General features: G+C 36.8%; 1 protein-coding gene across 1 annotated transcript in view; it reads right to left on the bottom strand.

Moving 5' to 3' along the window:
- VPS8 (VPS8 subunit of CORVET complex) overlaps positions 1-17,288 on the bottom strand; it is a 308,205-nt gene that overhangs the window by 234,933 nt on the left and 55,984 nt on the right. The window contains exons 16-20 of the mRNA XM_082654910.1: positions 11,601-11,675; positions 10,454-10,489; positions 9,481-9,571; positions 9,008-9,054; positions 7,933-8,022 (exon numbers count right to left, since the gene is read on the bottom strand). Coding sequence (XP_082511036.1) covers positions 7,933-8,022; positions 9,008-9,054; positions 9,481-9,571; positions 10,454-10,489; positions 11,601-11,675 — 339 coding nt within the window. The remainder of the gene's footprint in view (positions 1-7,932; positions 8,023-9,007; positions 9,055-9,480; positions 9,572-10,453; positions 10,490-11,600; positions 11,676-17,288) is intronic.

Genomic DNA, 17,288 nt, shown 5'->3' with positions numbered 1-17,288 from the left:
TGGCTGTGCCACTGAGGTGGCAGAGCCAAGTTCAGGACACTAGTCCACAAGAGACCTCCCAGCTCCACATAATATCAAATGGCGAAAATCTCCCAGAGATCTCCATCTCAACACCAGCACCCAGCTTCACTCAACGACCAGCAAGCTACATTGCTGGACACCCTATGCCAAACAACTAGCAAGACAGGAACACAGCCCCATCCATTACCAGAGAGGCTGCCTAAAATCATAATAAGGCCACAGACAGCCCAAAACACACCCCCAGACGAGGACCTGCCCACCAGAAAGACAAGATCCAGCCTCATCCACCAGAACACAGGCACTAGTCCCCTCCACCAGGAAGCCTACACAACCCACTGAACCAACCTTAGCCTCTGGGGACAGACACCAAAAACAATGAGAACTACGAACCTACAGCCTGCGAAGAGGAGACCCCAAACACAGTAAGATAAGCAAAATGAGAAGACAGAAAAACACACAGCAGATGAAGGAGCAAGATAAAAACCCACCAGACCTAACAAATGAAGAGGGAACAGGCAGTCTACCTGAAAAAGAGTTCAGAATAATGATGGGAAAGATGATCCAAAATTTTGGAAATAGAATAGAGAAAATGCAAGAAAAATTTAACAAGGACCTAGAAGAAATGAAGAGGAAACAAGCAATGATGAACAACACAATAAATAGAATTAAAAATACTCTATATGGGATCAATAGCAGAATAACTGAGGCAGAAGAACGGATAAGTGACCTGGAAGATAAAATAGTGGGAATAACTACTGCAGAGCAGAATAAAGAAAAACGAATGAAAAGAACTGAGGACAGTCTCAGAGACCTCTGGGACAACATTAAATGCACCAACATTCAAATTATGGGGGTCCCAGAAGGAGAAGAGAAAAAGAAAGGCACTGAGAAAATATTTGAAGAGATTATAGTTGAAAACTTCCCTAATATGGGAAAGGAAATAGTTAATCAAGTCCAGGAAGCACAGAGTCTCATACAGGATAAATCCAAGGAGAAACATGCCAAGACACATATTAATCCAACTATCAAAAATTAAATACAAAGAAAACATATTAAAAGCAGCAAGGGAAAAACAACAAATAACACACAAGGGAATCCCCATAAGGTTAACAGCTGATCTTTCAGCAGAAACTGCATTCAGAAGGGACTGGCAGGACATATTGAAAGTGTTGAAGGAGAAAAACCTGCAACCGAGATTACTCTACCCAGCACGGATCTCATTCAGATTTGATGGAGAAATTAAAACCTTTACAGACAAGCAAAAGCTGAGAGAGTTCAGCACCACCAAACCAGTTTTACAACAACTGCTAAAGGAACTTCTCTAGGCAAGAAACACAAGAGAAGGAAAAGACCTACAATAACAAAACAATTAAGAAAATGGGAATAGGAACATACATATTGATAATTACCTTAAATGTAAATGGATTAAATGCTCCCACTAAAAGACACAGACTGGCTGAATGGATACAAAAACAAGACCCATATATTTGCTGTCTACAAGAGACCCACTTCAGACCTAGAGACACATACAAACTGAAAGTAAGGGGATGGAAAAAGATATTTCATGCAAATGGAAACCCAAAAAAAGCTGGAGTAGCAATTCTCATATCAGACAAAATAGATGTTAAAATAAAGACTATCAGAAGAGACAAAGAAGGACACTACATAATGAACAAGGGATCGATCCAAGAAGAAGATATAACAATTTTAAATACTTATGCACCCAACATAGGAGCACCTCAATACATAAGGCAAATACTAATAGCCATAAAAGGGGAAATCGACAGTAACACATTCATAGTAGGGGACTTTAACATCCCACTTTCACCAAAGGACAGATCATCCAAAATGAAAATAAATAAGGAAACACAAGCTTTAAATGATACATTAAACAAGATGGACTTAATTGATATTTATAGGACACTCCATCCAAAAACAACAGAATACACATTTTTCTCAAGTGCTCATGGAACATTCTCCAGGATAGATCTTATCTTGGGTCACAAATCAAGCCTTGGTAAGTTTAAGAAAATCGAAGTTGTATCAAGTATCCTTTCCGACCACAACGCTATGAGACTAGGTATCAATTACAGGAAAAGAGCTGTAAAAAATACAAACACATGGAGGCTAAACAATACACTACTTAATAATGAAGGGATCACTGAAGAAATCAAAGAGGAAATAAAAAAATACCTAGAAACAAATGACAATGGAGACACGATGAGCCAAAACCTATGGGATGCAGCAAAAGCAGTTCAAAGAGGGAAGTTTATAGCAATACAAGCCTACCTTAAGAAACAGGAAACATCTCGAATAAACAACCTAAGCTTGCACCTAAAGCAATTAGAGGAAGAAGAACAAAAAAACCCCAAAGTTAGCAGAAGGAAAGAAATCATAAAAATCAGATCAGAAATAAATGAAAAAGAAACGAAGGAAACGATAGCAAAGATCAATAAAACTAAAAGCTGGTTCTTTGAGAAGATAAGCAAAATTGATTAACCATTAGCCAGGCTCATCAAGAAAAAAGGGAAGAAGACTCAAATCAATAGAATTAGAAATAAAACAGGAGAAGTAACAACTGACACTGCAGAAATACAAAAGATCATGAGAGATTACTACAAGCAACTCTATGCCAATAAAATGGACAACCTGGAAGAAATGGACAAATTCTTAGAAATGCACAACCTGCCAAGACTGAATCAGGAAGATATAGAAAATATGAACAGACCAATCACAAGCACTGAAATTGAAACTGTAATTAAAAATCTTCCAACAAACAAAAGCCCAGAACCAGATGGCTTCACAGGCGAATTCTATCAAATATTTAGAGAAGAGCTAACACCTAACCTTCTCAAACTCTTCAAAAATATAGCAGAGGAAAAAAAATATATACATATATAGCAGAGGGAGGAACACTCCCAAACTCATTCTACGAGGCCTCCATCATCCTGATACCAAAACCAGACAAGGCTGTCACAAAGAAAGAAAACTACAGGCCAATATCACTGATAAACATAGATGCAAAAATCCTCAACAAAATACTAGCAAACAGAATCCAACAGCACATTAAAAGGATCATACACCATGATCAAGTGGGGTTTATTCCAGGAATGCAAGGATTCTTCAATATACGCAAATCAATCAACGTGATACACCATATTAACAAACTGAAGGAGAAAAACCAAATGATCATCTCAATAGATGCAGAGAAAGCTTTCGACAAAATTCAATACCCATTTATGATAAAAACCCTCCAGAAAGTAGGCACAGAAGGAACTTTCCTCAACATAATAAAGGCCATATATGACAAACCCACAGCCAACATCGTCCTCAATGGTGAAAAACTGAAACCATTTACACTAAGATCAGGAACAAGACAAGGTTGCCCACTCTCACCACTCTTATTCAACACAGTTTTGGAAGTTTTAGCCACAGCAATCAGAGAAGAAAAGGAAATAAAAGGAATCCAAATCGGAAAAGAAGTAAAGCTGTCACTGTTTGCAGATGACATGATACTATACATAGAGAATCCTAAAGATGCCAGCAGAAAACTGCTAGAGCTAATCAATGAATTTGGTAAAGTAGCAGGATACAAAATTAATGCACAGAAATCTCTGGCATTCCTGTACACTAATGATGAAAAATCTGAAAGTGAAATCAAGAAAACACTCCCATTTACCATTGCAACAAAAAGAATAAAATATCTATGAATAAACCTACCTAAGGAGACAAAAGACCTGTATGCAGAAAATTATAAGACACTGATGAAAGAAATTAAAGATAATACAAATAGATGGAGAGATATACCATGTTCTTGGATTGAAAGAATCAACATTGTGAAAATGACTCTACTACCCAAAGCAATCTACAGATTCAATGCAATCCCTATCAAACTACCACTGGCATTTTTCACAGAACTAGAACAAAAAATTTCACAATTTGTATGGAAACACAAAAGACCCCGAATAGCCAAAGTACTCTTGAGAACAAAAAACGGAGCTGGAGGAATCAGGCTCCCTGACTTCAGACTATACTACAAAGCTACAGTAATCAAGACAGTATGGTACGGGCGCAAAAACAGAAAGATAGATCAATGGAACAGGATAGAAAGCCCAGAGATAAACCCATGCACATATGCTCACCTTAACTTTGATAAAGGAGGCAGGAATGTACAGTGGAGAAAGGACAGCCTCTTCAGTAAGTGGTACTGGGAAAACTGGACAGGTACATATAAAAGTATGAGATTAGATCATTCCCTAACACCATACACAAAAATAAGCTCAAAATGGATTAAATATCTAAATGTAAGGCCAGAAACTATCAAACTCTTAGAGGAAAACATAGGCAGGACACTCTATGACATAAATCACAGCAAGATCCTTTTTGACCCACCTCCTAGAGACATGGAAATAAAAACAAAAATAAACAAATGGGACTTGATGAAACTTCAAAGCTTTTGCACAGCAAAGGAAACCATAAACAAGACCAAAAGACAACCCTCAGAATGGGAGAAAATATTTGCTAATGAAGCAACTGCCAAAGGATTAATCTCCAAGATTTACAAGCAGCTCATGCAGCTTAATAACAAAAAAAAACAAACAACCCAATCCAAAAATGGGCAGAAGACCTAAATACACATTTCTCCAAAGAAGATATATGGACTGGCAACAAACACATGAAAGAATGCTCAACATCATTAATCATTAGAGAAATGCAAATCAAAACTACAATGAGATATCATCTCACACCAGTCAGAATTGCCATCATCAAAATATCTAGAAACAATAAATGCTGGAGAGGGTGTGGAGAAAAGGGAACCCTCTTGCACTGTTGGTGGGAATGTAAATTGATACAGCCATTATGGAGAACAGTATGGAGGTTCCTTAAAAAACTACAAATTGAACTACCGTATGACCCAGCAATCCCACTACTGGGCATATACCCTGAGAAAACCATAATTCAAAAAGAGTCATGTACCAAAATGTTCATTGCAGCTGTTTACAATAGCCCGGAGATGGAAACAACCTAAGTGTCCATAATCAGATGAATGGATAAAGAAGATGTGGCACATATATACAATGCAATATTACTCAGCCATAAAAAGAAACGAAATTGAACTATTTGTAATGAGGTGGATACACCTAGAGTCTGTCATACAGAGTGAAGTAAGTCAGAAAGAGAGAGACAAATACCGTATGCTAACACATATATATGGAATTTAAGGGAAAAAAATGTCATGAAGAGCCTAGGGCTAAGACAGGAATAAAGTCACAGACCTACTAGAGAATGGACTTGAGGATATGGTGAGGGGGAAGGGTAAGCTGTGACAAAGCGAGAGAGAGGCATGGACATATATACACTACCAAACATAAGGTAGATAGCTAGTGGGAAGCAGCTGCATAGCACAGGGAGATCAGCTCGGTGCTTTGTGACCACCTGGAGGGGTGGGATAGGGAGGGTGGGAGGGAGGGAGACGCAAGAGGGAAGAGGTATGGGAACATATATATATATATAACTGATTCATTTTGTTGTACAGCAGAAACTAACACACCATTGTAAAGCAATTACACTCCAATAAAGATGTTAAAAAAAAAAATGAATGTCACACCCTTCATGTAGCACTTGGCACATAATATACGTATTCAGTGAATCTTTGCCAAAAGCCCTCCTTCGTTCCCCTTAGCATTTTGGTAGGCACAATCTGCACCAGACCAGTCTCTTTTCTGACAGTCGTATAGATTCTTGATGCTTTGGGCAAATATCTTTGGTTATCAGCCTCTATCCAACTCTGGTAGCTGTTCTGTGTTTTCTAGACAGATACTTCTCTCAACATTCCTCCCCATTTCCTTTCTCTTTGAATTGTTTGTGGTTATTACATCAGAATTTAAGAATTTCCTGTTCTTTGTGAACCTATTATTATTTTGGAGCCTATAACCATGAGACTGTGCCCATATTTTTTTCCCTAAAATATCTGCTTTCTAAAACACAGGATTCACGAGTGTTATTTTTTCATCATTATTACAAACTTTAAAATAAATGATAATTTTCCTATCAATAATCTATCTCTTCTATTTTCCCAATCACTGGGAAAAAGTAAATTCAGGATAATGGTTCCCACCATCGTTTCCTTTACCACCTATGAGACTAAATGATTAATAAATTTAAAATGTTATCAGATACTCTTTTTAGCAGAATGAAACTTCTGACAACTATCTAGATGGTTAAAGAACACATTACTACTACAGTTTGTTTCTCAGTAAATTTTACAATCTCATGCTGAGATTCTTTCATATCTCTCCATCAGAATATCACTTTTGTTCCTTTCTTCTTTTACAGCTCTCTACCATATTCTTCCCCAGCAAGGTGGTTTCCATCTTATGTGTACATGCGCACACGCACACACACACACCCCTCATCAGCCCCTCCTAGCATTCCCTATTGGATGTTTCTTTTCAACAAAGTACATCTTCCAACGACCAGAGTTCTTACATGAGTACCATCCTACCACCTCTTGGTAACAGATACCTTCTGGTTAAAATACTAAGTTTTCTTTTCTATATATACTGCATTGATATACAAAATCATATATATACAAGGTACTGTTCCCAAACCGTTTTGTCCCCAAATGCCTTCTTTCTGCCATATGTTTTCCTCTCCTAAGTTATCTACTTTCATAATCTTATATAGGCTTCTTTCTCTTCTTTACTGACAAATGTAATAAGCCTCTAGCCAAAAGGCAGTACAAGTTACTCTGCCAGAAGCCCACTACTGCAGCATTAAAGAGTACAGTTCAGGAAACCAAATCCTGTTTTGATACCCTCCAACTGTTCATTGCCACATCTATCCTTGTCTTCCAAAGTTAAGAGCAGCAAATGGAGATATAAAAAAGATGTGAGCTGTGTCTGCTCCTCAGAACTCCAAAACCCTAGATTTCTTTTAAACATTTCTATTAATGTACACAAGAAAAGTTATTTTGACTAGATTGTCAACTTTAAGATAGCAAGGACTACTTACCTTTTACACACTACCGCCCAGTGCCTAGTACATGTTAGACCAGAGGCTGCATCCTTTGACCCATGGGCCAAGTCCTCCCACAGCCTGTTTCTGAATGGCTCACAGCTAAGAATGGTTTTTACATTTTTAAAGGGTTGTTTAAAAACAAAAAAAAATCACTCAGAGGAATATGTGACAGAGACCATATATACGCCACAAAGCCTAAATTTTCCATCTAGCCCTTCTCAGAAAATGTTTGCTGACCCCCGTATCAGACCCTCAAATGTTTGTTAAAAGAGGAGGCAGGGGGAGGGGACGGAGCCCTCAAAATGGGAAAGAAGACACAGATTTGCAACAAATATATTTTGAGATCACTGCAAATGGTGAAACTCTCATAATAAGCACCGTGCAGGTCTTTAAGTCATTCCTTGACTTCCATTTTCACTGAGTTTCAAGAGAAACTAAAGGTCGTTCATCAGTATATTTAAGAGATCATAATTTTTTTTTGGTAACGTATCTAATCTTAAATCACAGGTGCTCCTAGGAGAACTAAATTTAAACCTTGGTAGTACACTTCTTCTCCAACTAGCCTAGTTAACGTAAGTGTTAGGCATCATCAAGGTGTAAGGTGTCAATTCTCAGGTATGTACCCTCATACGTACATTCTTTCCTTCCATGCAGCACCAAGTGCCTAAGCACTAACAACCCACAACATTTTACTCATCTGTTCCCATGTGTCTGTACACCTGTTACCTCAAAATTCAATCACTGAGAATGCTCCACAAACCCTGTAATAAAGCTCTGAACACTGAAAAATGTTTAACCAAAACATGAAAGTCTCATTCTCATATAATATCAGAGCAGTAGTACTAGACCTATTCATAGCAATGTCTATTAGAAGCACTTGCAAAGGTGTACCTGAAAATGCTGCTCCATCACTTGGATTTTTCCCTGGTCTGGGCACTTTTTTAGAGCTCGATCTGCATAATGGAACAGGATTTCCACCATCTGTAAGGAAAACAGCTTTGTATATAAATTAAAGTATGTCTCTAAAGTTTTTCAATACTTAATATATGTGATCTTCTTAAATAATACAGAATCAGGCTTTGCTATTATATTAAAAATATAATTTAAAATTTTAGTGACTTTATTTCTCAGGTTTTTTTTAACCCCAGCCTAATTTCTTTCAGCCTCAGTGTTAGCACCAATTTGCTAATCTTTCCTAATAAATACCTCCAGGTTCCAGACCTCATTAGTATATATATTGCTCAGGAAATAAAAAGTTGAAGTTTAGCTCTTCAGCTATCCTCTGCATATGTCTTTCCCTAAAGAACACAGACAGCCAATACTTTTTTACCAGATACTGAGAAAATCACTTATAAGTCTCAGGATTGACCAACTTCTGTATATGTTTTCTAAATGTTTATACTAATTTGGAATCTAATTTTTACCAATGCATTTGCACAATAAAAAGGAGGAGGAATGACTATAGTAAATGAATTCAAGCAAGTCTAGACTAGGAAAACAAAGCTAGTGTTAAATATTAACATTAACCATATTAATACTAATTAATAATAATAATAAACATCAGGCCTCTCTGCTCCCTCAGGCAACACAAACACTTGCACATATAGTATTTCTCATTATTACTAATCAGTTTATAAAGACCAACAAATGTCAACTTTCTATGGACTATAATTAGGTTCAAAGATAACCCAGATCCCTGGGTTTTTTACTCCTCCTACTGTCTGCTGTCTTTTGGCTATTTTACTATCTATAATTTTCATGAGAGTGAGCAAGGGAAAAAAGAAAGGGTGATAAGAAGGAATTTAAAAAGCACTCAAGATAACACCAAGGAATTACAATCTGACTTGTTTTCTTAATACACTCTCTTCTTAACTGTAGTCATTTACCTAATCACGCCCAAGATTATTAGCAAATACCAAAGGCAATCTGCACTGTACCCCAGTAAAGACCCTATTAAAATACTCACCCGATCTGTAACAACAGCCTTTCTCTTACTGGCATCCCCTGATAATCCTGCAGAGAAGCAAAATCCAGCGTAAATACAAAGTTAATCCGTATCTTCAGGAGTGAAACTGCCCTGGTCTTCTACTGATAACCTATGCTAACAGCAGATATAACAATCCTTAGGTATCAAAATGCTGGATAATATGCCATAACAGGAACACCTCCCATCTATTGGACCAGATAGCTTATCAATGTACTTCCCTTTTGTTCTAATAATAAATTTTCCTTATGAAATGAATTTTAAAATGACATTTAAAATTCTATATCCTGTATTCGTCATTAACCTTTTTCACTGAAAGTCTGTAAGGTCTGATAACATCTTGCTTATAAAATACTTGAACACTAAGTCAAAAGTGTTCTGTAAGTGATCAGTATTATTCATTTTCTCTGCTCCAGAAAAACAACACCTACTACACCGGTGTTCTGTTAACTTACCCACTACTGCTTTTGCTTTTCCTTCATGGAAAGACCATGCAAGAGCCAAGGCTTCTGTAAGACAGTCTTGTTTCAGGAGGTGATCCACTCTCTAAAATGAATAAATGAGAGAAGACAGACCCCTTTGTCTGACCAATCACCAGTCAAAATTCCTATTCTACCTAATATCTTTCCAGAAGTTGCTGCTTAGTAGCTAAAATTATTCCAATAACCATGTGAATATCTTATTTCCAAGAAAAACAATTTCTTAAAGCACTGGACAGTACAGTGACTGTATAGGCTAGTATAAGCTGCCACAAGGCCTAAATATGAAAAGAGGAAACAGCTAGAATGTCACTGTAGCAGAAAAAGCTAGTTATCACAACATCCATTCACTCCCTCCTCTTTCGTAACAAATCCCAAGTTTATTTGAGACAGCAATAAACCAGCTAAAGGACATTTCTAAGACTCCCTTATAGCCACTTGGGGCCATGTGACTAAGTTCTGGCCAATGATAAGTGGAAGTGCTATCTGGACCTTTCTGGGATGTCACCTTAAAAGGCCAGGGCCAGCCTCCTCTTCTCTTTCCTCCTTCCTGGAATGTGGATTTAAAAGCTGGAACTCCAGCAGTCATATTGGAACATGAAATGACCTTGAGACTAGAATCCACACACAAGGATGGCACAACAGGGTAGTATGCCAAAGACCACGGAGTTGCCACACTAGCCACAGACTGCCTACCTCCAGATTGCCTTTACATGAGAGTTCTCTTACACCACTGGTATTTTGAATTTTCTGATATATGCAGCCAAACCTTATCATTAGTTATAGTCAGTTTTATCAAATCAAGTAGATAAGTTACAATGGTTTTGATGTACACTTCTGAAATTAAAAAGCACAAATCCAAATACTCTTTTTCTGCAAAGTCAGAACAAAAAACGTTAAGATGCTCTCAATTCAATAGTGCTACCATATAAAATTACTTTGAACTCACCTCTCTCCAGCTCCTCAGCATCATCACATAAACAGACTGGAAAACAAAGAGATGGAAATTAAAATTATCATCTTTAACAGACTTGTTTGAGAGACACATTTGTCTCAGTCCTACATCTCATTTTACATCTCTTTAAGTAAAAACATTTCATACTACAGTTAAAAGTATTTACTAAAGGGTCTTCAAGGGCCCACGTTAAAGAGTAAATCAAACATTTAAAGGTCAGTAAGTCTACAGTCCAAGAAGGGGAGTTAATTCCACGGACAAGGAAGAAGGAAAGTCCAATCTCCCAACATGTTTCTCTGTGCTAAGTTTTTTTTAAATTTATTTATTTATTTTTGGCTGCATTGGGTCTTCGTTGCTGTGCACGGGCTTTCTCTAGTCATGGAGAGCAGGGGATAATCTTCGTTGCGGTGTGTGGGCTTCTCATTGTGGTGGCTTCTCTTGTTGCGGAGTACAGGCTCTAGAACGCAGGCTCAGTAGCTGTGGCTCACGGGCTCTAGAGCGCAGGATCAGTAGTTGTGGCGCATGGGCTTAGTTGCTCTGCGGCATGTGGGATCTTCCTGCACCAGGGCTCAAACCTGTGTCCCCTGCATCGGCAGGCGGATTCTTAACCACTGTGCCACCAGGGAAGCCCTCCATGTTAAGTTTAAAAAAAAAAAAACCCACAGGAACAAACTGACATACAAAAAGTTCCTATTGTAAGTCAAATGTCTCAATGCGTTTTAATATACCCTAAGATGATCTAAGCTAAAGGACATCCTAATTACATGTCAAATATTAATGAAAAGGTATCTTCCTGGTCATGAAAACATAAATGTGAAGGAACATTATGAAAGTATCCCTCTGAACAAAGAAAACCAGAACCTAAACAAAAGTAAAAATACAGTATGTCTAAAAGTAGAGGAAATAAATTAATTAGTTGTAAAGCACAGAGAACTATATTCAACATCTTATAATAACCTATAATGAAATAAAGGGGCAATCTTAAAAAAAATTAATTAAAAATCATCTAACCCCTAAAAGTTTTCGATTACTGCTAATCAGTATTCATTCTGTAATGCACTGCCCTCTTTACCAGCAACCTCCTTCAGCCCCTACTAACCTGACACAAATGCACACCAAGTCACAGAGTGGAAGAACTTACTTTTGTCCCCAAATAAAAGATCTGACCACCATAGCTACTGATGGATTGATAACAAGCCTTCTCTCCAACCAAAGCCTAAAAAAAAAAATTTTAAGGTAAAAATTACATGCATTAGGAGTCTCAAGTTTTAAAGAATGTGGATTACAGAGACAACATGGTTTCATCCCATAAGTGAGTGGGGGAAAAAAATGTCAGTCAAGTGCCAGTCTGTCAGTGGAAGTGGCATGAAGGACAAAGTGCAAAAAGTAATTCTCTGCTTATATACGGTCTCTTTATTTTTCAGAGTAATGCGTAAAGGGAAGAACATGCCAACTTCTAAATTTGAAGCAAAATTGTTGCAACCTGCCCACTACTGGATGACAGGTAGTCACTGCTTCTGGCAAAGAATAGGGCTAATTGAAATGGTACCTCCAAGTTCTTTGAAATAAATATCAACAAAAAACACAAGAGGAAATGGGAAGATAAAGCAGCATAGTATATGAAAGTCAGCACAGCCCAGCAAAATAGAAACGAAACCTCCTGTCTGATAAATCTGGTTGCAAATTCTGGCTCTGTCACCCAATAGGTGACAGAGTTTAAACAAGTTTCAAACTTCTGACAATTACATTTTTCCATCTTTGAAAACCATGCAGTTTCTGGGAGGCTTAAATACATTAATATTTATAAATCTCCTAAAATATGTAAGTGGTCAATACTGATAACTAGTAATTTTTCTTAACTTTTTATCATGAAAATTTAAAAATATATACAAAGGTAGAGAGAATAAAATAATGAACCCAATGTAGCCAGTAACCAGGTTCATTAATTATCACTTCATCACCAATCTTGTTTCATCTATATTCCCACTGACTCCCCTATAACACAGTAAAAATTCTGAAGTAAATCTCAGATCTTGAACATCTCATTTACAAAAATTCAGTAATATGCACAATAAATAAATCCTTTCTAACGTAACCACACAATTTCATTGACAGGCTTTCAAAAATTAACAATCATTCCTCCATGTCAAATATCTGATCAGTGTTTGGATTTCAAATTGTCTCATAAATGTCAAATGTTATTGAGGTTTCTGTTCTTTGTTTCTACATTTCATTTGTTTAAATCAAGACCCAAATAAAGGCCACACACTGAAGCTGGCTGATGCATCTCTTAAGTCTCTTTTAATCTACAGAGTTTGCCTCTATCTCTCACGGTCCTTTATTTTCCTTGAGGTTTATTTGTTGAAGACGCTGGCACACTTATTCCATAGTTTCCTACTATCTGGATTTTGCTAATGGCATCCCCATGGAATCTTTTAACATGTTCCTCTGCTTCTGTATTTCCTCTAGAAGATCAGAATCAGGGTTTTTTTGGTTGTTGTTTGGTTTGGTTTTCTGGTAGTACCACTTTAAGTATGACGTTAGCGGTAGGATTTTTGTAGATGCTCTTTATTATCAGGCTGAAGAAGTTCCCTTCTATTCCTAGTTTGCTAAGAATTTTATCAGGGATACAGAATTTTGTGAAATGCTTTTCTACACCTTTTGAGATGGTATTATGACCTTTCTTTTACAATAAACTAAATCAGTGAATTACACTTTAAAAATAAATTATTTATTTTTGTCTGTATTGGATCTCCGTTGCTGTGCGCGGGCTTTCTCTAGTTGTGGTGAATGGGGGCTACTCTTCATTGCAGTGTGCGGGCTTCTCATTGCGGTGGCTTCTCTCATTTTGCAGCACTGGCTCTAGGCGCACAGGCTTCAGTAGTTGTGGCACGTGGGCTCAGTAGTTGTGGCTTGCGAGCTCTAGAGCACAGGCTCAATAGTTGTGGCACATGGGCTTAGTTGCTCTGGCACGTGAGATCTTCCCGGACCAGGGCTCAAACTCGTGTCCCCTGCATTGGCAGGCAGATTCTTAACCACTGTGCCACCAGGGAAGTCCCTACATTGACTTTTAAATGTTAAACCAGCCTGGCATGACTTGGATAAACACCATTTGACCATAATTACTCTTTTTATACATTGCTGGTTTCTATCTGCTACTATTTTAAGGATTTTTGCTTCTCTGCTCATGAGGTCATTGGTCTAGCATTCTTTATTGTAATGTCGTTGGTTTTATTATCAGAGGTAAGCTGGTGTCATAAAAAGAATTATGTGCTCTCTTTTTCTCTATTTTTAAGAAGATTTTTGTGTAAAATTGATATTTTTTTCCTTGAATATAATAGACTTCACTAGTGAAGCTATCTGAGCCTGGACTTTCTTTTAGGAAATCAAGTTAATGTACAGCCACACAAGTACAACCACTTAGATTTCCACTTCTTGAGTCAGCTTTGGTAATTTGTGCCTTCCAAAGAATTTTTCCATTTCATCCAAAATTGTTTAATTTATTGGCATAAAGTTATTCATATTATCTTTTTAATATCTTTAGACTCCATAGTAACCGCACCTCTCTCATTCCTGATATCAGTAATTGTGTCTTCTCTTTCTCTGGATTAGTCTCACTGGAGGTTTATCAATTTTATTTATCTTTTAAAGGACAAAATGTATTTTCTTTGATTTTCTCTATTGTTTGTCCATTTCCTACTTCACTGATATATGTTCATCTTTATTATTTCTTCCTTTTATCTACTTCAAGTTTATTTGCTCTTCTCTATTTCCTTAGATAGAACCCTAGATAATTGATTTGAGATCTTTTTTTCTAATGTATTTAACGTTATAAATTACCCTCAAATTTTTTTTTAATTTATTTATTTTATTTTTGGCTGTGTTGAGTCTTCGTTGCTGCGCGTGGGCTTTCTCTACTTGCGGCGAACAGGGTCTATCTACACTTCGTTGCGGCGCACGGGCTTCTCATTGCAGTGGCTTCTCTTGTTGTGGAGTATAGGCTCTAGGCGCACAGGCTTCACTGGTTGCAGCACACGGGCTCTAGGGCACACAGGCTTAGTTGCTCCATGGCATGTGGGATTTTCCCTGACCAGGGATGGAACCCGTGTCCCCTGCATTGGCAGGAGGATTCTTAACCACTGCGCCACCAGGGAAGTCCCACACCCTCAAAATTAATTTAATTATAGACCACAATTTTTTTCTGAAATACAGCTGATTTACAATGTTGTGTTAGTTTCAAGTCTACAGCAAAGTGATTCAGTTATACATATATATATATATTCTTTTTCAGATTCCTTTCCCTTATAGATTATTAAAAGATATTGAGTATAGTTCCTTGTGCTATACAGTAGGTCCTTGTTGGTTATCTATTTTACATATGGTAGTGTTTATATGTTAATGCCAAACTCCTAATTATCCGTCCCCCTCTTTCCCCTTTGGTAACCATAAGTTTGTTTTGTATGTCTATGAGTCTGTCTTATAAATAAGTTCATTTGTATCATTTGTTTAGATTCCACATACAAGTGATATCATGATATCTGCCTTTCTCTGGTTTACTTCAGTCAGTATGATAATCTCTAGGTCCATCCATGTTGCTGCAGTATTTCATTCTTTTTATGGCTGGGTAATATTCCATGTATATACCACATCTTCCTTATCCATTTATCTGTCGATGGACATTTAGGTTGCTTCCATGTCTTGGATATTATAAATAGTGCTTCTATGAACATTAGTGTGCATCCATCTTTTTGAATTATAGTTTTGTCCAGATATATGCCCAGGAGTGGGATCATTGGATCATATGGTAATTCTATTTTTAGTTTTTTAAGGAACCTCCATCCTGTAGCTGTGCCAATTTACATTCCCACAAACAGCGCAGGAAGGTTCCTTTTTCTTCACACCCTCTCCAGCATTTATTATTTGTAGAGGTTTTGACGATGGCCATTCTGACTGGTGTGAGGTGATACCTCATTGTAGTTTTGATTTGCATTTCTCTAATAATTAGCAATGTTGAGCATCTTTTCATGTGCCTATTGCCCATCTGTATGTCTTCTTTCGAGAAATGCCTTTTTAGATCTTCTGCCCATTTTTTGATTGGGTTGTTCGTTTTTTTGATATTGAGCGGTATGAGCTGTTTGAGACCATAGCTGTTTGATATGCTGTATTTTCACTTTCGTTTAGTTCAAAATATATTCTAATTTCCTTTGAGATTTCTTCTTTGACTCATAGGTTATTTATAAAAGTGTTACTTAATTTCCAAATATTTGGGTTTTCTCCGGATTTACCCTGATGATTCCTTCAACAATTTGCTGTAGTTTGTTTTACGGCCTAGCATACAATCTATTGGATGCTCCATGTGCACTTGAAAAAGTTTGTAATTTGCTTTTGTTGGGTGGAATATTCTATAAATGTCAGTTAAGTCAAGTTGGTCAATGATTTTTTTGCCTTCTATACCCTTGATGGTTTTGTCTACTAATTCTATTACTTACTGATAAAGGAGTTTTGAAATTTCCAAACTCTAATTGTGGACTTGTCTGTTTCTCCTTTTAGATCTGTTAGTTTTAGTTTCATATATTTTGAAGGTCTGTTATTGGGTGCTGAAACCTTTAAGATTGTTATGCCTTCTTGACAAATTAACACTTTTTTATCAATTTGAAATTTCTCTTTATCTCTGACAATATTCTCTACTCTGAAATCTACTTAATCTGATATTAAAATAGCCATTCTAATGATTAGTGTTTGCATGATATGTCTTTTTCCTTCCCCTTACTTTTAACTTGTCTGTGTCTTTGTATTTAATATGAACTTTTTGTAGACAGCATATAGTTGGTTCTTGCTTTTTTTATCCAGTCTGACAATCCTTGCCTTTTAACTGAAATGTTTAGACTACTTCCACTTCCTATGATTATTGATATAGTTGGGTTTCGATTATCTTATTGTTTTCTACTTGTATTACCTGTTCTTTTTTTATGCTTTGTTGAATTTAATATTTTTTAACATTCCATTTTGTTGCTACCAGTGACTTATAAAGTTATACTTCTTTTTCTGCTCTAGTGGTTACAATATGCAGCTTTAACTAATGTCAGTCTACATTTACATAATATTGTACTATTTGATGTATAATGTTAACAACCTTACAATAATATACTTCCTTCCCCCCACTCCCTGCTGTTATGTACTATTTTCGTCACACTATTACTTCTACATATCATAAACATTCCTTTTGTTTTAAACAGTCAACTGCTTTCGTTAAATGACAATATTAAGGTATAATTTACATACCATAAAATTCACTCATTAAGTATACAATAATTTTTAGTAAATTTACAGTTGTTCGAGCATCACCAAAATCCAGTTTTAGAACATTTCCATCACTCCACAGAGATACCTTTTACCTATTTTCAGTCAACCCTCATTCCTACTCCTGGTCCCAGTCCCACTAATCCACATCTGGCTCTCTAAACCTGCCTTTTCTGGACATTTCATATAAATATAATCAAAGAGTATATGGTCTTTCCATATGGCTTCTTTCACTTAACACAGTATTTTTGAGGTTCATCCATGTTGTAGCATGTGTCAACAGTTCACCTTTTTTATTGAGGAATAGCATTCTATTACGCAGATATGCCACATTTTGTTTATCTATCAGCTAGTGGACATTTTGACTGTTTTGACTTTTTAGCTATTAAGAATAACGTTGCTATGAACATTTGTGTACAAGTGTTTATGCAGAGATATGTTTTCGTTTCACTTGAGTAGCTACCTAGGCGTAGAATCGCTCAGTCATATGGAACCTTTATGTTTAATATTTTGAGGAACTGCCAAAATG

The sequence above is a fragment of the Grampus griseus genome (genome assembly GCF_964374135.1).
Source record: "Grampus griseus genome assembly, chromosome: 5".
NCBI classification, from domain to species: Eukaryota; Metazoa; Chordata; class Mammalia; order Artiodactyla; family Delphinidae; genus Grampus; species Grampus griseus.
Note: the sequence above shows the minus strand (reverse complement) of the source record. Positions and strands in the feature narration are given on the sequence as shown.